Raw genomic sequence first — 22,550 nt, forward strand, 5'->3', positions numbered from 1 at the left:
GAAATATACTCTCACTGTGCAACAACGTCACACATCACTTGGTCGAAATTTATTATTCTCTACTACTTGAGACTCTTACTCTTAGGGAACTAGCCTAGGCCCCCCCCCCCCTATTTCCACGGACAGCACGTCCCCTCTGGCATGAGTTGCCTATAATTAAAGAGACCAGCAAATGAATTAATCATAAATACTTCTAATTACAACATGAAACAAAATACAACTGACACGTTATGATTGTCCTGATGATACAAAAAAAAAGAATAGCTCACATAAAGTATAGGATGGGACGCCCTAAAGAGACATGCACACCACCCCATTCTGTCCATAACATTTTTTTCAAATAAAGTATAGGATGCGACGCCCTAAAGACACATGCACACCACCCCATTCTGTCCATAACATTTTTTTTATGGCTACAGCAAGACAACTGCGCTCGCCATTCATCCCCGCTAAGCGTAGAATGACGTCATAAACAGTGTGACGCACGGACGTGAGATTATTTATGAAGCTGTTGCTGTTGACATGCGCGGGATAGGCAGGCGCCATATTTGTTTCGCTTGAATGTTGCGTCTGAAATATCGACAATTTCCACGCCCGAACACGCCTTGTGCATTAGAAGTGTTTTGTTGGTTCAGTTTTTTAACTTCCCCTAGTGGATTTACGGTTCTGCTCTTTACAAAATGGACCTTTGTATCGTAAATAGATCAAAGGTTGAGATTAAAAAACTTTTCTAAAAGCTAAGATAAATCATTAGAACATTTTAAATTTTTTATTAAAACTTCTTTCTAGATTCTAAGTGCCTTTACTTATTCAATAAAAAAAGAGAAAATGGCTTTGGAAAATTTAAGTAGGCGAGTTCAGTAACTTTACAAGATTGGGGTGAGGGGTATGGAACGCACCGGGTGACACCACAGCAAAATTTAGCTTATGTTAATGATAAAGTATATTTTTCCGCGTAGGTGATTAGCTTATTAAACGTATGTATAACATTAGGCATTGGGGTGACACCAAATTATCTATAGTTTAAATATACCATAACACAGTCGATGATGGTGGTGGGTCACCCCGAGTGACCGCACCGGATTTCACCCGACCTAGTGACGCCAATGGATGAATCACAAACCGAGGATATTAATGTGGTTTTAATTGACGTTATGAATATGATGTTCCGCTACTTCTGTATGAGGATGTTAATGTGGTTTTAATTGACGTTATGAATATGATGTTCCGCTACTTCTGTATGAGGATGTTAATGTGGTTTTAATTGACGTTATGAATATGATGTTCCGCTACTTCTGTATGAGGATGTTAATGTGGTTTTAATTGACGTTATGAATATGATGTTCCGCTACTTCTGTATGAGGATGTTAATGTGGTTTTAATTGACGTTATGAATATGATGTTCCGCTACTTCTGTATGAGCTGCCAGCTATAACTCATCAGAGTTTTCTGTCTAGGGAACTTCACTTAAGCTGACTACGCCAGTTCACCATCATGGCGGTGTCTGCCTGATGTTCTCAAATCCATGTAATTATCAAATGCATCTTTCCCGTTTTTTTTAGCCAATTTAAACATTCTTTATTCGTATGTTTTACACAGTAGAGCCACGAAAGAAAAACACATAACACATGCAAATGTAATTTCTCAGGTCAAAAGGTAAAAAAAAAACTTTAAAAAATCTGTTAACAGCCCTACCCCATCTCTCCCCTCCCCCATCCTAATCTTCTTTAATTACATCTCCACTCATACCCCAATGATACGACCATACCCCGGGGACGGGGCAACACTCGTTAGACGCGGAGTCACCTCAGCTCCGGGCGTGACTCCGAAAGTTGTTTCATTACTTGAATTTGTAGCTTACGATTGTAGAGAGGGATAAAAAAATTCTTCGCTGTTTGTAATTCTGTTTTTTTTTTAGTTTTTTTTTAATGCTACAACGTATTACCCCGCAGACTTTTAGCAAGGATCAGTTTAAAATCGATAAACAAGATCTTGTAACTTTTCAATTAGTTTTTTTAATACTAATTTTTTTTACTTGTTTCGTTAAACATTTTTGTTCAGATTCCATATTTTGCAATAGCAATTTTAAAACTAGTTCGTTTGGTTTAATTATGTTATGTCACATATTCCAAAGACGTACACCTGTCAGTTTATTTACACACTGACACACATACAAACACACGCACACAATATTTGTAACATTATAAGGCTTGTTCTGAAAGCTGGAGGCACTGAAAAAGCGCTAGTAATATTTTACAATGTTACAGAAATGTCAATTGATAGTAAAATTCATTAAAGAATAGGCCATTATGCATTAAAAGTAATTTCTAACAAAGCCTATAAGACAATAATACAAATAAATAACCAACAAAACAATTATTTTAGTTTTTTAAATGGAAATTTTTCGTAACCCAACGTTCCATGAAAATCAGGAAAACATTAACGAAAATATTCTGAAATTTAAAACAAAAATACTTTTTTAAACAAAAATCTATACAACTATTTACATTTACTTTTTAAGGTCGTTGAAGAACCTTATAGAAAATAAACATTATTGTTCCGTTGTGTACATGAGTTGCATGTATCAGTAGCCGAGTACTCACGAACGTTCGGGCATGGATGCAGGTCATCGCTGAGATAGAAATCTGGACCAGATGAATACGTACGAGATAGCAGACGTCTAATTATTTCAAGGGCCCCCGGGGAAATGGCTCGTGTTAAAAAAAATCAATGGCGCGGTTTAGAAAAACACACGACAACAAATCACGTGATGTCCGTAAGTGGCCAGTTAAGTCGCGCCGGGCAAACCATCTAGGTACTTAAGGGTTGCCAGATAGGTATTGATGAGCAGTGTATACCCAAACAGATCTTCACAGGCTATGTGGAATATTTTGTACATCTAGCGAAGTGCAGCAGTAAGAATGGTATACATGCTGGTATATAATGGTATATAAAAGGTATAAGAATGGTATAATTCTGATTTTAAAGCAATAAAAAAAAATAAACAAATAAAAATAATAAAAAAATCGAAGACCTCACTAGCCCATACCCACCCATAACACTCCCATGCACTGAAGCACGTGGACCCCCGAAATGACCCCTGTGCACCCCACCAACGGAACAATTAAATTCGAGGTAACGCCAAGCCCTTGGGCTAATTCGTTCTCAGACAAAATTCCACAAAATATCCCCCCCCCCCACCCTTATCCTGCAAAAAAAAAAACTTCTTGGAAAGCCATCAGAAAGAAAGCCTAGGACTAGCCCCTCTCTACCCTCGAACAAGCCCGTACTTCCTTACCGAAAATAAAATCGTCCAACCCATTAAATATGATAACCCCCCCCCCCCCCCCAGATAAACTGTACCCAATAACCGCTAAACCATCTCTGATCAAACAAACAGTTTGAAGAGCAAAACACTGTATTAAAAGCTTAGCAAAGGTTTCTTCAAATTATACTTTTTAAGTTCATTGTGAAGCGCGTGGAATAAGAGCCAGACACGCAAGGTATTTCTTATCAATGGACGACAAACAGACAAACGTGTGTGCCCCATTAATGCGATGTTTGTTTAATACAAATCCCGAGCGATTAGTTCACCGCGTGGCCCGGAGATTATCTTGACCGATTAAGGTAATCCGGTGGTCGATAACTGCATTGGGGGGTTTATAGAGCTACAGTCACACATGACTGAGCGATTCTCTCAAGTGCTTGTTCAATAACACTACTTAGAACCGATCAAATATTTGCCATTGTCTACCTGAAGTATGTTTTATTATGCTTAGATTCAATCAAATATTTGCTATAGTCTACTTGAAGAATGTTTTATTAGGCTTAGGTCCAATCAAATATTTACTATTGTCTGTCTAAAGTATGTTTTACTATCACTGTAGAGCTTAGATTGAACTATAAGTGATTTACTGATACGATTTTTGCTTTGTCATGGCTCATTGAGATCGAACGTTCAATAGATTGTGTATATACACGTTTATGTTGATTTGTATTTGTAGGAGTTGTTAAAACAGGCGGTGTTGAGAAGGAAGGGGGAAAGAAGGGGGTGGGACTGGTTGTCGTATAGCGTTTTTTCAGAGTTTGTTAGCTGGTGATTAAAAAAATGAAACTACTCATTTATACCAGCTAGTAATTAAACTTAAAACTGCTATAAAAAAATTACTCTGTTTAATAATACACAAGCTTGTGTGACTGTAAGTTAATAAGTCCCACACATGAGCTCCGCATACACACACTACACACAATGTCACTTACGCTTCATACATACAACACATCGCCATCCCACATCTATCAATCAAACACACACGACACACCACACAGAAACATGTCTGCCTACACATTAAACCCCAATACACCCTTTACCTACATACAACCAAACTCTAACACTGCAAGACCCATCCACGTCTTGTCTCAATTCCACGAATCTCTACGTCACACACTTCAACTTCCATTATAAAACTCTAATAACATTGCAACATCTTAATTATCATCTATCGATAAAAAAAAAACAACTAAATTTTCGAAATCAATGAACTGTTAATTAATTTTTTTTTAAATTATCGATTTCTACCAAAAAATCAATCACCTGTGGGTCGTTAACTTCGAGCCAGTGTTGTATCAATAACCAATCAATCTTGCGGTTCTTGTTCAATGTAGTAAACGGCACATCGTAGTCAATGCAGTTTAAAATAATTGTCTCGATTGTAGTATACAATACACAGTCAACATCTTATCATTGAAATGAATCATCACGGTCAGGGCAGTTGATTATGTGATAATTAAGGCAGTTGATTATGTGATAATTAGGGCAGTTGATTATATGATAATTATGGCAGTTGAATACGTGATAATTAGGGCAGTTGATTACGTGATAATTAGGGCAGTTGATTACGTGATAATTAGGGCAGTTGATCACGTGATAATTAGGGCAGTTGATGACGTGATAATGAGTCCAGGTTCCATGTTAGCGAGGCAGACGAGTGAGGATATCGACTAAGATCATCACGTTTTTCCTGAGTTCACTCAGCTGTAAAAAGTTCTGAAAAATGGATCAGGTGAGGTTACAGACGGCTACGTCGTGTGCTGATTAAACTTCAATGTCCGGTAATGAAGAGGAAACTGCAAGCGAAATACATAAGAAAGGCCAAGAACGAATGACATAAATAATGTGATGTTCTCGAAGATGTTTTAAGAATGGTTTGCAATGTAAAACAGAAGATAGTATACATTTCGTCCTCTGTTCTTCGATTATCACTTTTGTGCTAATTCAATGTATTTTTTTTTTGTTATTTATACTTTACATAGCTAAATAATTTTTAAAAATCCATAACAATTTTAAAAAATGAATTTCATTTTGTCCATGTAGTAATGAATAAAAATATCCCAAAAGAATTGGCGATTTATACTATTTTTATCTTAATACCAAAAAGAAAAGGAGCGATGTAGTAAAACAAAATCTTTTAAAAGCCATCATTCTCAATATTTACCGGAAGTATAAACTACTCTACAAAAATAATGATGGTTTTGATTTAATAGACACTCAATTTTTGTATTTAAACACCAAAAAATGTCAATGCGGAACCTGTCTTACTGAACCTGTCTAGTAGAATCCATTTTGTTGAACCTTTTTATTGAACCTGTGTAACTGAACCTATCATGCCCTTACGCAGACAGCATCAAACCTGCGATTAGTCTGGGTATTGAATCAGCTCTGTATGGATGAACCCCTACAGACATTTTTTTCACTTCGTATGTTCAGTGACCTTTAAAAACGTATTTTGTCTACTCTCTGTTGGCTGTAGACTACAGCTATTTAAGCTCCAGCTTAGACCGACTGACGAACATCTTTCCCTCTGTCGAGTAACATCATGTTATGAGTTGTCGTGTCTGGGGTTGTCAAAGCAGTTCTATGGAACATCATCTTTTCCTGTTCGTTGGGCAGGTGAAGTAGAGTTCATGTGTTTCAATAACCTCTGTATACTGGGGTATCGTGTGGCCCAGGCACATTATTTCCCCACACGTGAGCTGTGTAGACTCATAGACTTCCTGCAATCTCTAACTCGGGATCCGAACTCGCGACTTCCGGGTTAGCAGTCGGGAGTTCTACCTTACGCCTACACTATTTCTCAGCTCTTTCTAAATTCGGATGCGATATAAAATATTATATTCCAATATATAAAATATAATTCCAATACCAGACAAGAATAATCTGACGCACCGGGTTTATAACCAGCCCAACGTCTTCTTCATTTATTTGCCTACAACAACACACGTCACTTCCTGCTTCCATCACGTTTCACACCCGCACAAGTCGGTTGTTCCCAATTAATTAAAACCAGGCGGAAAAAAAAACTCCAGACGATTCCTAGAATAAATAAATCCCCTACCTCACCCCCTCTCACCGAGGCTCAAAAGACGTCTCCGAAACTTCAATGACGGCTTCTCACGCGCTCTTAGGATTTACTCACCGGCGTCTAAAAATAGAACGTAGTATGAGCAATCTTTAATCGGTGCAGCGGCGGACCCCTGGCCGTGCCGAGGTGGGAGACCATGATATCAGGTGTGTGGTCGAACGAGTTTGTGGTAGACCATGTTGATTGATTTCATCACCGCTGGCAGCGATCCTTACGTCTAATCCATCAATTAATTAATTAATCATTTAATTAATTGAAAGCGAGGTTGGTTTATACATAGAGTAGCGCAGTGCTGATTAAAATAATTATTTATTTTTTATTACATTTGAGAACTATTGTTTTGGTTTTACTAGTGCTACAGGTTAAATGCAATCTGACATTGAGGTATTGAAACAAGAGAGTTCAATCAATAAGTATTGTTTCGATCTGTCGAAATCTGATGTTTTACTCGCTTCAATAACCTCACCCCAGCCATTGTGTAAAACTCAACCAAATACACTCGATCTGTTGAAATCTGATGTTTTACTCGCTTCAATAACCTCACCCCAGCCATTGTGTAAAGCTCAACCAATTACACGCACATGTAACATATACCTCCTGGCCATTACCACCTCGTGAAATAAATATGCGGTCATTCACCCCAGGTGTTTCATAATGCTGAAAATTAATCTAAAACAATAAGGACAAATACACCCCAGACATTTGATAAAGATGTAAAAGAAATCGAAATTCTTCACGTATACATCTCGGGTGTTTTATAATGATTGAAAAGTAATCGACAATACTTTGGATATACACCCCATGTATTTTATATAAAGAAAAAAGTAATCTATCTCCGTAAACTATCAGTACATAAACACCCCAGGTGTTTCGTAATGATGAAAAGTAAACCTAAAACAATAGTGGCACATATACACCCAACATCAGATGTATAACTAGTAAACGTAATCTAAAAGTAGTCATAAACAGACCGGTACCGAAACATTTAACGTTATATTGTTCAGTCTATCATTGCATCCTTTACACATTTGTGACGTTAAAGATTGAAGCCTGATGGTTAGAGCTATAAAAATCACAGGAAGTTTGAACGAAATAAAACCACTAACATACTAATACCCGCAAGAACAAATAGCTACAGGATGTTTTAACGAAATAAAACCACCAGTACGCAGAAAGTTTAACGAAATAAAACCACCAGTACGATGATACCCACTAGAACAAACAGCTACAGGATGTTTTAACGAAATAAAACCACCAGCACGCAGAAAGTTTAACGAAATAAAACCACCAGTACGATGATACCCACTAGAACAAATGGCTACAGGATGTCTTTAATGCACGTTTAGTTTCCTAACTTTACGACAACATATAATTGTACGGTGTTGCTCTGTTAAAATTTTTCAAACCTTGACCTAAACAGCCAGGGGCACATCACCCATTCTATGACCGCTTGTGAACAGTTACTGGTCTTCAAGGCTCCCTATTTTGTTTTATTGGATTTCTCGTGTTATCACTTTGAGTGTGACGCTTAAAAGGCCGAACCTTTTTTACTTTCTCGTATATACGAAGTATAGAGAAAGTCTTGTAATCGTGCAAAAAAAAAATATCGAGATTTTTACAAATCTCGACGTTTTACACCTCACTGATACGGAAAAACATAATTTTGCAATCTTGTCCGTATGTCTGTGTGTCTGTCTGTGTGTCTGTGTGTCTGTCTGTCCGTGTGTAAACACGATAACTTGAGTACCGTTACAGCTACGTTGATGAAATTTCATATATAAGTATTTTATCGAAATCGTAGATCCGTATCAACTTTTGAGCGATTTCCGATAAACGGAAGTGGTACTTTTCCTACTTTGAATTTTTCAAAAGCCTATAACTTGAGTACTATTTCAGATAGATAAATGAAATTTCACATGTAAGTAAAAGATCTAATTCTCTACCTTCTGTTAAATTTTGAGTAATTTCCGTTGACTGGAAGTAGTAATTTACGCTACTTCCGATTTCTCAAAAAACTAATGTAAATTTTAAAAGTACTAATAATATTGCGCACCATTATGCGCTTTTTTATTTGGCGTTCACTTGGTGTGCAATTAATTTGTCTACGGGATATTTTTTCTATTTTTAAAACTTAAAGTATTTAAAATGGATTAAAAATCATGTCTATAGCCCGAGTTCCCATCCCCTGTTATTTTATATAAGAATATTCGAGAAAGTTTAGGGGAGATCACTCCCGGTTTATTTTTTTAATTTTTATTTTTGTCAAAGTGACGTCACTGATGACGATCTGAAATCGATGGCTGTCTCTTTAGCGTGAGCAGAGGGAATTGTATTAGGGGCAGATAAACCACACCGTCGTTATCACGACCTAAATTGATTAAAAAAATATTGTTGTTTTTTTTTTAGTGTCTTGACATACTTTATTGTTAACTATGATGTGTGGGATGGTACGATGTTGTTTTAAATCAATATTAATTATCATTTACATTGAAATATTATCGCTTGTTGTTTTATATCAACGCTTAAGGCTTACAAAGTGAGACATGTGTTTAGAGATTGTATTTTTGTTCTAGTCAATGACATTTTGACCTCCTTAAGTAAACTGAAGCTCTATAACAGGGGTCTCCAAACTTTTCAGTCCGAGGGCCGCATTAACTATCAAATTTCAGTTCGGGGGCCAGGTTTACCAGGTATGTCTTTCATTTTTCTGGGAAAAGTTCCTCAGCAATCCCCGACAAACGCTTTTTCCTTGGACAGAAAGATCTCCGCGGGCCGGATGAGGGGACTTCGCGGGCCGCATCCGGCCCGCGGGCCGTAGTTTGGAGACCCCTGCTCTATAACATTGGTTTTTAAAGGTGATGCACGTTTATTGCCCACAAACAGCGTTACTTAAGGTGTCTTATCAACGAATCCGTTTCAAGCTGATGCTCATAAATATATGAACTTAATGTGCGGTTTCCAGGTTTTGACTCAGCTACACCAAAAAAAAAACTAACGATTTTTTAAAAACTACATAATTTTTTTTTTTCAAAACATCTGTGTATCTTGACCGTAGCAAAATTAGATTTAATTTAAAGATTTGGTGATACTTCTCTTTTGAAAAGGTCACACCCTAACCTTACTACAATACATACAAACATTCCCACGACATTCTCATTTCTTTATCTAACCTCCGTTGCATGATTACATTCAAGAAGTATTATATAGATTTCTGAAATATAAGCTTTCACTAGTGTGAGGGCGTTAGGAATCCTGTAGAATACACCAACAATCCATTAAGGTTAGGTATAACAGTCTCTTTTTATTTTACTCAATCGCCTTTCCAGTTCCACATCAACCTGTCTACTTTCACCCCTACCTTCAACTGTCCTCCGCATTAATTCCTCCCCCCCCCCTTTATCTCGCTCACAACACAACCACTGTCACTCGACCAGTCGCTTCCCTTGTACCCTCGTTCACATCATACAACAACATACACGTCAACACACCCGGCCTCGCGTCTCGCTACAGGATATATACATACACGCAGTGATCCGTCCCACGTATACACCTTTCATACACATTACATCACCATAGTTAGTTCATACTGACATTTTGTCTTTTATAGAGATATAACTTTTACTGGCTAGTTACAAACGTGGGTTATTTGCGCCTCTTAATTTAGAGTTTGTATATCTGCTTTACCCTCAAGCATTCTAATTTATCTTTAACAGAACTACTACATAAGGAGGGCCATTCAGAACCTGATCAACATGAGGAACCCTCGGGTCTTGGAGAATTTACGGTATGTTGGTCAATATTTAGGTTAGAATTTACGGTATGTTGATCAAAGTTTTTGTTGTATGTTGGTCAATGTTTGTATGATGATCAATGTTGGTGTTTTATGTTGGTAATGTTTGTATGTTGGTCAATGTTTGTGTTGTATGTTGGTCAATGTTTGTGCTGTATGTTGGTCAATTTTTGTGTTGTATGTTGGTCAATGTTTGTGTTGTATGTTGGTCAATGTTTGTGTTGTATGTTGGTCAATGTTTGTGTTGTATGTTGGTCAATGTTTGTGTTGTATGTTGGTCAATGTTTGTGTTGTATGTTGGTCAATGTTTGTGTTGTATTTTGGTCAATGTTTGTGTTGTATGTTGGTCAATATTTGTGGCGTATGTTGGTCAATGTTTTTGTTGTATGTTGGTGATGTTTGTGTTGTATGTCGGTCAATGTTTGTGTTGTATGTTGATCAAAGTTTGTGTTTTATGTTGATCGAAGTTTGTGTTGTATGTTGATCGAAGTTTGTGTTAGAATTTACGGTATGTGTATCAATGTTTGTGCTGTATTTTGATCAATGTTTCTTTTAGAAACTGAGAAGTCCGCAAATACATGCCAAAATTACATCTAAATATATGTACGGAATTCCTATCAGATCTAACCTATTCCAAACAATCTTTTACTGCTTATCTCAAAACCGGGTTATATAATAATTGTCAGAACATTTGACTTCGTACAGTATTTAAAAAACCAGCTACATCTTCGTATCTTACGATTGAATGTTTAATGAAAGCAAAAGTATAGCTAAGAAAGTTTTAACATATTATAATGAGAGAAACATGTAAATAGCAAAAGGCCCAATCTATGAAACATCAGCACAATATTTAGAATATACAAAAAAAAAAAAAAAAAAAAACAACTAAGTAACATCAAGCCCCATGTTGAGAATACTAAACAGTAAACAGAATCTACAAAACACCGAGCGCAATTTAAATAATATCAAGCAGAATCAATACAACATCACAAACATTCGACTCCCTAAACTTCCTCTACGCCCATCAATTCGTTCTGACCCTTCATTTTAGTATTTTGTTACCTCTAGAAAAATAGCCGAGTTGTCCCCCCTCTCTACTAATCTCAGATATTTTAGTGTTTCGGAATTTCATCGAACACGCCGTAGGGAGCGAATTACCATTTAATACCCCCCAAATAGTGAATATAATTTTTTTTAAACAAAAATCACTCTCTCAGATTTGTTTAACAGGAAATAACATTTTCTTGCCAGTTTTACCGGAGCAATCTTATTACGCAATCCGCCCCAGAAAAAACCCATTCGTCTTGTAACATCTTATACAAGTCCCTGTGTTTTTCTTTTATCTGCTGGAGTTGGACGCTCTTAGATTTAAAGTAACTCAAGTCAATAACGATTTAACCCCATCGACTGCTGTGAAACAGACTTTGTTGTTTTTTAATTACGGCGTTTGTGTGCGCTGGCGTTTTAAGTCTTCTGTCCTGGCGATTCGTTCGGACGAATCTGTTCCGTTCTGGCGAATCCTCTGTACGAATCTGTTCTGTTCTACTTGTAAAAATGTCTTTTGATTTGTTGACGTAATTTGTTCACCAGTGAACTTGCTGTGAATGTAGTGATTTCCCCAGTACGGCCCGACAATGAAGTTTACTTTGCAAATTGGCCTATAATCATTTTTTCCCCTAAAAACTAATGCGATGAGAATGTATTTTCCGGCAAAAATGGCTTAACCGATATTTTGTCGCTAACAGCAAGTGTAAAGTTGGTTACTGTCTAAACAGTTATTTTCTTGTGAAATGGCTAAATAATTCTTTCTCGGCAAACTGCTAAATGATAATCTAGTAGTGTAGTATTTTCTAAACTAGATTAGTTTTATTTATTTATTTAGTTTTGTACACGAAATTAATAATTTACTACTAAAGTGACTGTTTAGAGATAATGCAAATTAAATTATGCAATTTAATGGGATAGCCATTTTGTTATATTGTGTTATAACGTTTTGGGATACGGTAGACTAGCTATATTACATAACGTATAAATAATATATTTTTTGCTACTTCTTGTAACATTTAGAAAGGATGGAAAAATATATTTATACTACGAGCGGACATACATTTTCTTTTTAACTAAAATCAATTTTTGCCGCGGCATCAAATGAAGATGTACAAAGTAATAGGGGTGGGTAAGTGGGGGTTATGTGATACGTTGTATAAGTATAAGGGTGGTGGTCTATAGAAATATAACACCATTTTTAGAGTAGGGGAGGGGGGTTCAACTTAATCAAATGCTGTTCTACATTTAAAAAAAAAACACCTACCAGATGTTTAAAACTATTAACCATTACTTCCCCCCCCCCCTCTACGCCACAGGAACGAGTCGAGTGAGCTGTTCTCTGACGAGCTTCTTCAACGTTCCCAGAGCGACTCGAACCTGCGCCACGAAGCGATCAGCGACGAGACTCTGGTTGCTATGGCAACAGAAGCGGCCGGCAAACTCAGTAAGTATGAATAAAATATGGATCTGTCAATATGTTACTCGAATGTTCTCGAATATTCACCTATAGCTGCTCTGATGGTACCTCACTCATGTTCGGGAAAGTATAGGCGGCTGAGCATAGTAATGACCTTACTATTCCATCATATGCGGAGGTCACTGAAACAGGTTAACTCTACTTCATCTACACAATAGACCAAACGGTTCAGAAGGGAACTTTAAAAAAATATTCATCGCTAGCATCCAATGGCTTAGATCACTCAGCCATCATAGAAAATGTCTGATGAATCCGCGCTAGGCTCATCCAATGAAAGAGTGCCGCCCAAATCAATGCAATCAATGCCACTTTCCCCTTCGATAATCTTGTACCGACGCCATTTTCTTGTCATGTTAATCCTAACCGACCCCTCCCCCAGAACTTAATACAGTCTGGCAATAGTTTTCTAAATTCAAAATTTTTTAAAAGTGAAAAATTTGAAACTGAGGGGGTGAGAGAATTATACCCTACACAGAAAATCGTCTTTTTTTGGTATCGAAATTGGTCCTGTCTGAACAATGAACAATTGATTTTTTCCTTAAACTGATTTTGTCGTGAAATAACTATCGATAGTTCTAAAGAGGAAAGTGGGAAGGGGGGGGGGGGAGTTCATGAATGACATCATCACAAAGTGGTTAGAGAAATGTTCTGTCGATTTTGTTTGACGTGGGTTAAGAGGGTGATACTTTTGTGAATAAAGAAATATGAAGTCACATTTTTTATGTTAAAAATGTTCATTCATAAGCGACGCATACTTTGAATTAAAAACAGCAATATACAAAATAAATAAGATATAGATGACGGGGTGGTCGTGTGGGATAGCGTATGATAGCTGACATCAAAAGTCGAGAGTTCGGATCCCCGGGTAGATGAGGACAGTTAGTTGGGGGCAGCAACCCATCTTGAAGAGAATACTCCAATATCAAATAACTCCTGCTCTGCAGTTTGTTCTGCGGCGAACTATGACTATTTAATATTATCTAGAAAATAAATAAGGCTGAAATTGGAGTTAACTACCATATGTTGCTTAACATGTCAACATATAATACTTAATTGGTTTGGATGAACATTCCATTATACCATTTAGTACGGAGAAGAGAGAAGAAGAAATAAGATACTCTGATTAAAAGTTACTTTCGTGACTAGTAACATTTTACTGTTTACAATGACGTCACCAGCTTTAGCGTAATCGTCATTAAATAAACACCATTGATAAGCGCAGGTGTTATCTCCCATCTCATCAACACTGCATTACCGCCCCTCCCTTCACCCGTAAGTACTGAGAAAGGTAACTGCTACCGACTTTACAAACTTCGGCTGCGAGTTCTATGGCCAACCTGCTCCCATTCTATTAGAGCAATTCTTACCAAACTGACAGCTGTTAGTGTTACAGCTGCTCCTCCTCTATCTAAATATAGCGTCCACATAACAAAAAGTATCTTAGATTATTACTTTTGAAATGTTTCAAATGAAAATTCGTCTCTAACAGTGGGCGTGTTACAGTAAAATATTTGCTTTCAATAAACTAAATTTGATTCTTCTACTTTTATATAACTCCATGATTTTAAAACATATTTGAGTATTGCATATAAAATCAGTTTTTGTAATTAACATTAACATTTTTTAAATTATTTAAATTTCCTGATTTATGGAAACATACTTTAGGTGATTGCAATTATTTTTATAACTTACACAAAACCTCTCACCAATCCCACAGTTTCTCTTAGATTACTGTTAATCCTTGCTCTACTATTGTTCTACTGCTTATATTTCGTTTTAACACTTATCCCTTTTCCTTGATGAGAATTTATCCTAATTCCCCACACAATCCCCAGGTATGGAGCTACAGGAAGTGCTGAGGATTCTGGGCCGGGAATATTTTAAACTCTGTCTGGGCGACTACGGCAAGGCTCTCAAGATATTGGGGAGCAACTTGTTGGAGTTCTTCAGTAACATAGACGGTCTACAGGACCAGGTGAGGGGCATCTGTTTCATACATTGACATTGTGATGACCTTTTTGTGACCTTGTGGTGACCTTGTGGTGACTTTGTGGTGACAATACAATGACCTCGTTGTGACCTTGATGTGATCGTGTTAAGACCTTGTTTAACCTTGTGGTGACCTTTTGGTAACCTTTCGGTGACATTGTGGCAACTTTACGGTGACATTGCGGAAACCTTGCAGTAAGAGTATCTAAACCTTCTGGTGACATAATGGTAACCTTGCGTTGACATTGTTGTTACCTTGTCTGACATTATGGTAACTTTGTATGAAATAGCGGTAATCCTGTGGTGATACTGTAGTGATCTTGCGGTGACATTCTGGTGAATTTGTTTTTATTCTGTCGTGTCTTTCTGATGTTCTTATGATGACCTTAACGTGACCTTGTGGCATCACACTTATCCAATTTAAAAAGTCTAGGGTGGACTCAAGTACGGAAGAGACATTCTTACAACCTATTTTATGTACAACATAGTTTACATGCATTGAATTTCCCGCGTGCGGGAGCGTAGCTTCAGATTTATATCTGACAAAGAATTAAAAACAAAGAACTATACCAAAGATAAAAAAAATAATTCAGACATCTGAATGCAACAACGATGAACAAACAACATCACGTGAATCAACACACGTAACACCGCTGCATTGTTTCGTATCAGTTACATCCCTTTGTCTCGTCATGTTTACCTAAACCACCCACTCACACATCACAAATGTAATCCATTCAGTGATCTGTTAAACTTCACTTGACCCAACTCCCCACACAAACCGACCCACCCCCCACCCCACTTATCAAACGACTATTTTACTTTATTTACTTATCCAATTTATAAAATCATTTAGAGCTTTAAACACACTATACTAACACACGGTCGATACTTCGTGTTAAATGTTAAAAGTTCAATTGTTTCCTGGTGTAATCGATACCCTCAAAGTGTCGACATCAACATGTCCCAGGTACTGTCACTCTGACGAAGTCCTTGTGCCGAAGCACGTAGACGAGGTGCAGGGGAGATGAAAAAACATCTAGGGGGTGGGGATGGTGGAAGTGACGACATTAGCAAAACAGGAAAGCTCTTAACTGATGTTTGTCTAGTTCGTCGTGGGGCACAGCACTGTAGACTGGCTGTTGTTGGAAGCCTCGGCGCATGCGCATTAGTTGACTTCCGGTCTTAAATACCCGACAATTGCTGTATCACGTTAGTCGGGGCACGTGATCGGTGGCGGGGGCACGTGATCTATGGCGGGTATCCCAGAATTGATTTTATGTGAAGTCACGTGACTCCGAGATCTATAGTGGTATTCCAAAGTTTAATATAAAACTACATGACTTCATAATATGTGTTGGCATTCCAAAGCTTCATATGAAGTCAAGACTGCGTAGCATGCTGATATCAAAGGTTTATATGCAGTGTTTCTTCCAGACTTTTTTTCTCCGGGGTGTGTGTGTGTGGGGGGGGGGGGGGAGGGTGGGTGGACGTTGGTAACAGTATATGTTTTCTATTTAAATTCCATTTCGTTCGAGGGGTGGGGGGGGGGGGGGGGCAGTAGACTTTTTTCGGCGGACCTCCCCCTGGAAGAAACTCTGTTTATATGTTAGTCCTGTGGTCCATAACGACATCCTATTAATGCATACAAAGTCACAACACTCAAACAACTATAGTTATATATCATTGCTCTAAAATTAGACAAAATTTGTTATTGAAATACAAATTTTAAGGCACTGAATTTTCAAGTTTTACATATAATATCACAACCACCCACTTCTCCGTATACTGGTACCTATATCCAGCTCCTGCGTAGCTTCCTAAGGTACATCATACACTAGCGACTATTGTTATTTTGAAATTATACCCTGCTCAATAGCTGAATGTATCAGAAATCTGAAACTATTTTTAGTCCATGAATACAAAACAAAATTTGTTTTTTGTTATATTTAAATAGAATTTGAAATCTCTGAATCGATTTCCGATTTTTAAATGTCATTTAGTTTTTATTCTTTGTGGTTTCTATTATTAAAATCTTATTAAATGTAAAAAAAATAAAATAAATAGAAAAACATTTGTCCTTATAAATATAATGCTCTCAAGAAAGAACTACACAGAATAAAGAATCAAAGTTGAAAAAATGTATTTGAACAATTGGGTCTATTATGAGAACAACACAGTTACTGTATTGGGTAACGTTTTAAAAATGATTTTAAAATAAAATGTTCAGTAGAAACCTTGAGATTTTAAATATGGAAAAAAAAACATTCGACATTTTTACTAAAGTTTTAAATTTGCTAAATACTATGAACCAAACCTACTAACTTAAAATACTTAAAATACAAATACTGGTCATAAAAGCTTCAAACTTTTTTCTGCTTTGTAAAAACATTTCCTCATCATCCGCCATTCTTGTTGGTGTATCGGCCGCCTACTACAGTTCTCCGAAGTTCTATCTCTGAGTCTTTCCTACTAACCTGTTTCACAGTAAATTTTTCTTGAAGAAGAACATTATCAACAATATAGAAATAGAGCGGGGTAGAACTATTATATTTATAAAAAGTAAAATTGTAAATACTAGCTTTTAGTTAGGTTAAAATAACTGATATTTTAAAAGGATATTTTTTTCGTATTAATCTAAAGGAAAAAAATATAATTTCTTCTCTTTCAGGTTAAGTCTTACCCCAGGTTTCAGGGCCAGCCACCGCCCTCCTTCCGGTGCGACTGGCAGAAGGGTCAGCTCAGCCTCCACTACTACTCCCTGCGTCACGCCATCCTCAGCTTCGTGGCCGGCACCGTCGAGTCCGTGTCCCTCTTCCTCTTCCAGACCGAGGTCCAGCTCCAGATCTCGGCCAACCGCGACCGCGGCGCCCCCCACCACATCTTCTACATCACCACCGCCAACGACAACAACGAAAACAGCATGGACAACATCTTCCCTCACCACAGCCAGCTCTCAACGAATCCGTCCGACTCCAAGATAGGGGTGCACACCTTCTGCGCATCGTTTCCTTTCCACGTCATCTTTGACGCGGACCTCCAGATAACCCAGCTGGGCGTGTCCTTGGCCAAGATGATTTCACCGGAAGTGACGTCGAAGGGCAAGGATTTGTCCACGTACTTCGACATCGTCAAGCCCCCGGTCAAGTTCAGTTTCTCTTCCATCTTGTCCAGGGTCAATTCGAGTTTTGTTGTTCGGACCAAGGGATTGACCAAGGACAAACACCGTCTTTCTGATGTAAGTTTCTGGTTAGATCAGATTAATCGTTGTTTTATACCACGTTTACACTTGCGACATGTATACTATACATGTCTAGAAAAAACCTCGCAAAATGTCAATGTTAGATGAAAACACTTCCCACGGATCATGAATTTATATACTTGTTTTTTTTTCCTAAATATGTATAGCATACATGTTGCAAATGTAAACGCGGTATTTAAAAAATACATTACTATAAGAATATATTTTTATTTTCAAAATAACTTGTGGACCTTAATACAAATTGAGTCGCCAATTCATTCAATCACACAATAATTCAGTCACCCAATCATTAAGTAACCCAATCATTAAGTCGCCCAATCATTCAGCCGCCCAATCATTCAGTCAGCCAATCATTCAGTCACCCAATCATTCAGTCACCCAATCATTAAGTCACCCAATCATTCAGTCACCCATTCATTCAGTCACCCAACGATTCAGTCACCCAACGATTCAGTCACCCAATCAATCGCCCAATCATTCAGTCACCTAATCATTCAGTCACCCAATCATTCAGTCATCCAAGCATTCAGTCACCCAAGCATTCAGTCACCCAATCATTCAGTCATCCAATCAATCACCGAATAATTCAGTCACCCAATCATTCAGTCACCCAATCATTCAGTCACCCAATCAATCACCCAATAATTCGGTCACCCAATCATTCAATCACCCGATCATTCAGTCACCCAATCATTCAGTCACCCAAGCATTCAGTCACCCAATCATTCAGTCACCCAAGCATTCAGTCACCCAAGCATTCAGTCACCCAATCATTCAGTCACCCAAGCATTCAGTCACCCAAGCATTCAGTCACCCAATCATTCAGTCACCAAAGCATTCAGTCACCCAAGCATTCAGTCACCCAATCATTCAGTCACCCAAGCATTCAGTCACCCAAGCATTCAGTCACCCAATCATCGAGTGCACGAAACCGCCCATGATGTACACCCCACCCAACTTATCCCGCACCAATATTTTCTTTCCTCATTCATTAACCGTGTTATCACCGGCTCTAATTAGGGCGGAGTTTGCCCAACTTATCTGTTGACAAACAGGAAAGCCAAGAACGATAACTTGTTTGTTGTCCCAACAATAGCTCCAGTGGCCAAACACGCGTGGGATTGGTGCCAAATTTATCGCCAGAGTAAATAAAAAAATATTTTCTTCTTGCCTCATCTCAATCTTCCAGGCTAGCTTCTCTGGAACTCCATCTTGTAATAATTATTGTAACGTTTTTACATATTGTTACGACCCCCTTCTCTAATCCTTTCGAATTAGTCAGGGAATCATAAACAAGAAAAAGAAATTAAGAATAAATAAACACCAATCTCATTGATTTCTATTTATTGCCAGAATAAAAAATACAACACCTAACGTTAACCCGCCACCACATGGAACACAATAAGAAAAATACACAACTATCTACAACAACTAAAAGTCCTTAGTCCGACTACCCTACGTGTCCCTAACGGTCAATTAAAATCTCAGTCTAACACAGTGCAGATACATCGTGGCTTGCCCTTAGCTCACAGAGACGTTCCATGTCTGTCTTCTCACTATCCGAGTATGTGTCCCCGTGTGTGTCCCTTAGTCTGTGTTCCGCTGTCTACCCCTCCTGATATAGTCCAGTCGAGGTGCAGGGATCTATGTCCTGACTTAACCTCTCGTACAATAGGGCATCCCTTCACGGCTTTTCCCCCACATTTACATACCAGGTCTGTTGGGTGGAACTCCCGTCAACAGCCAGGTGAGAAGGAGGGGGGGGGGGAAGAAGGGAGGTAACCCGCTAGCATCAACAATGACTCAACAACAACATCCCACCCTTCGTCCCTTTCACGACCTCCTGCGCTAGTCCGTGTGATCTCTCATTACGGGCTGGCCCGAACAACGAAAACTGGGGTGAACGTCTATAATTCCCCCCATCCATAAATCTCTAGATGACACCCTGATTAACCCACGTTCAGCCATGTCCAAACAAGGTAAGATCCTATGGGATCGTAACAATATCAAATTTAGAAAGAAAATGAAACTCAACACAATGGGATTAATACATTGCTATATTTAAAAAAAAAATTATGTATTTATTTTTTTTTTTATATTTATACTATTGAGGCTAAAGAAGTCAGTACAGTTATTTAATACTAAGCGAAGGAACTAAATTAAAACTAAATTAAAATCACACTCCAGTGTCAGGCTTAAATACAAGTGTTTAGGGGGGAACGTAAATCAATTTTAATCTATTAAAGAAAAAAAAACTTTTTGAAACTTGAACGCGTGTAACGGATCTTCTGTTATCACGATAAAAATTTTTCAAATGGCTGCTGACGTAGAGAAATCTGGACACTCGCGGTGTGGCCACAACATGTCTTCAGTTACACATTTCTTGTGGGGGGGGGGGGGTGACATTTAATAGATGACATGTGTCATCCAGTTTCCACACTCTCAATGATTTAACTTTTTTAAAATGCGATAATTTATAAGTTATGAATCCATCATGTGTTTTGCACAAAATTTTATATGGGATAAACATTTTGTAAAATGAGATTTTAAAAATTGAATACATTATTTATCTTAAGCGATTTTTTTTTTATAACAGACGAAACCTGGCTAGATTAAACGCAAGGGTAGGGACGGCTACTCTAGGATTCAATAATTCACTCATTTTATTTCCGAGGGGTAATGTTCACTAATGCGTGACGCCCACATAGACTCGTGGGGTGTCAGACAAAATGGACACATGTGTGGTGGGGGTGGGGGGGGGGGGAATTGTTCGCGTTCAAGTTGAGGTCAGTACAATAAACTTAAAAATAGGTGCAAGCCCTTTATAAAAACAATATTTTAAAGGCACACAAAAAAAAAAGAAAAAGGAACATTTTTTGAATCTTCAGATCTATTTAGTATTTTTTTTTAATGTGATAGGAATTAATTAGGTAGTCTGGACGTTACATGAACTAGTAACGACTTCACAAGTTAACTAGTGAAGTCTCACTAGTGAACTAGTGAAATACCACCAGTGAACTAGTCAAGTCTCACCAGTGAACTTGGTCAATCCACAAGTGAACTAGTAAATCTACCAGCGAGCAAGTTTAATCCACCAGTGAACTAATCAATCCACCAAGAACTAGTCAATCCACCAAGAACTAGTCAATCCACCAAGAACTACTCAATCCACCAGTGAACTAGTCAATCCACCAGTGAACTAATCAATCCACCAAGAACTAGTCAATCCAAGGAGAACTAGTCAATCCACCAATGAACTAGTCAATTCCCCCGTGAACTAGTCAATCCACCAGTGAACTAATCAATCCACCAAGAACTAGTCAATCCACCAGTGAATTAGTCAATACAACAGTGAACTAATCAATCCACCAAGAACTAGTCAATCCACCAAGAACTTATCAATCCACCAAGAACTAGTCAATCCACCAAGAACTAGTCAATCCACCTGTGAACTAATCACTCCACCAAGAACTAGTCAATCCACCAAGAACTGGTCAATCCCCCCGTGAACTAGTCAATCCACCAGTGAACTAGTCAATCATCCAAGAACTAGTCAATCCACCAGTGAACTAGTGAATCCACCAAGAACTAGTCAATCCACCAGGAACTAGTCAATCCACCAGTGAACTAGTCAATCCACCAAGAACTAGTCAATCCACCAAGAACTAGTCAATCCCCCCGTGAACTAGTCAATCCACCAGTGAACTAATCAATCCACCAAGAACTTATCAATCCACCAAGAACTTATCAATCCACCAAGAACTAGTCAATCCACCAAGAACTAGTCAATCCACCAAGAACTAATCAATCCACCAAGAACTTATCAATCCACCAAGAACTAGTCAATCCACCAAGAACTAGTCAATCCACCAAGAACTAGTCAATCCACCAAGAACTAGTCAATCCACCAAGAACTAGTCAATCCACCAAGAACTAGTCAATCCACCAAGAACTAATCAATCCACCAAGAACTTATCAATCCACCAAGAACTAGTCAATCCACCAAGAACTAGTCAATCCACCAAGAACTAGTCAATCCACCAAGAACTAGTCAATCCACCAAGAACTAGTCAATCCACCAAGAACTAATCAATCCACCAAGAACTAATCAATCCACCAAGAACTTATCAATCCACCAAGAACTAGTCAATCCACCAAGAACTAGTCAATCCACCAAGAACTAGTCAATCCACCAAGAACTAGTCAATCCACCAAGAACTAGTCAATCCACCAAGAACTACTAAAGCCTCGGTTCACTCTGCTATCAGATACCAACACAAGCCAGTCCGCGTCGATAGACGAACTTAACCGACCAATCAGAAAACAGCAATACTTCCAAATGGATTCCCTATTTTTTCGCACCAACTCTCATCTTTTTTTTTCGACCTTGAACCTGGTGTTTTTAAATCCCCTCCTTTCAGTATTGATGTCAACTTGTAACTAATTTTACTTGTGGCAAGTGAGTTACGGTCGGGTTGACCTAAGCTGAGTACAGCTGAACCGAACGATTTAACGTTCCGGTTCATTTGGTAGAGTAATTGAAGCAGAATAGAATCTTGAACTCTT

At 38.1% G+C, this 22,550-nt stretch overlaps 1 protein-coding gene across 1 annotated transcript in view; it reads left to right on the plus strand.

Annotated features, from left to right (window-relative positions):
- The window catches only part of LOC131953972 (guanylate cyclase soluble subunit alpha-2), a gene marked incomplete at its 3' end in the record, with an annotated part of 66,297 nt that overhangs the window by 38,903 nt on the left and 4,844 nt on the right, over window positions 1–22,550 (plus strand). The window contains 4 exon segments of the mRNA XM_059317432.1: window positions 10,133–10,203; window positions 12,573–12,700; window positions 14,569–14,708; window positions 17,394–17,960. Coding sequence (XP_059173415.1) covers window positions 10,133–10,203; window positions 12,573–12,700; window positions 14,569–14,708; window positions 17,394–17,960 — 906 coding nt within the window.

Source organism: Physella acuta, unplaced genomic scaffold, assembly GCF_028476545.2.
Source record: "Physella acuta isolate Inbredline_101_S28 unplaced genomic scaffold, ASM2847654v3 ptg000077l, whole genome shotgun sequence".
NCBI lineage: Eukaryota > Metazoa > Mollusca > Gastropoda > Physidae > Physella > Physella acuta.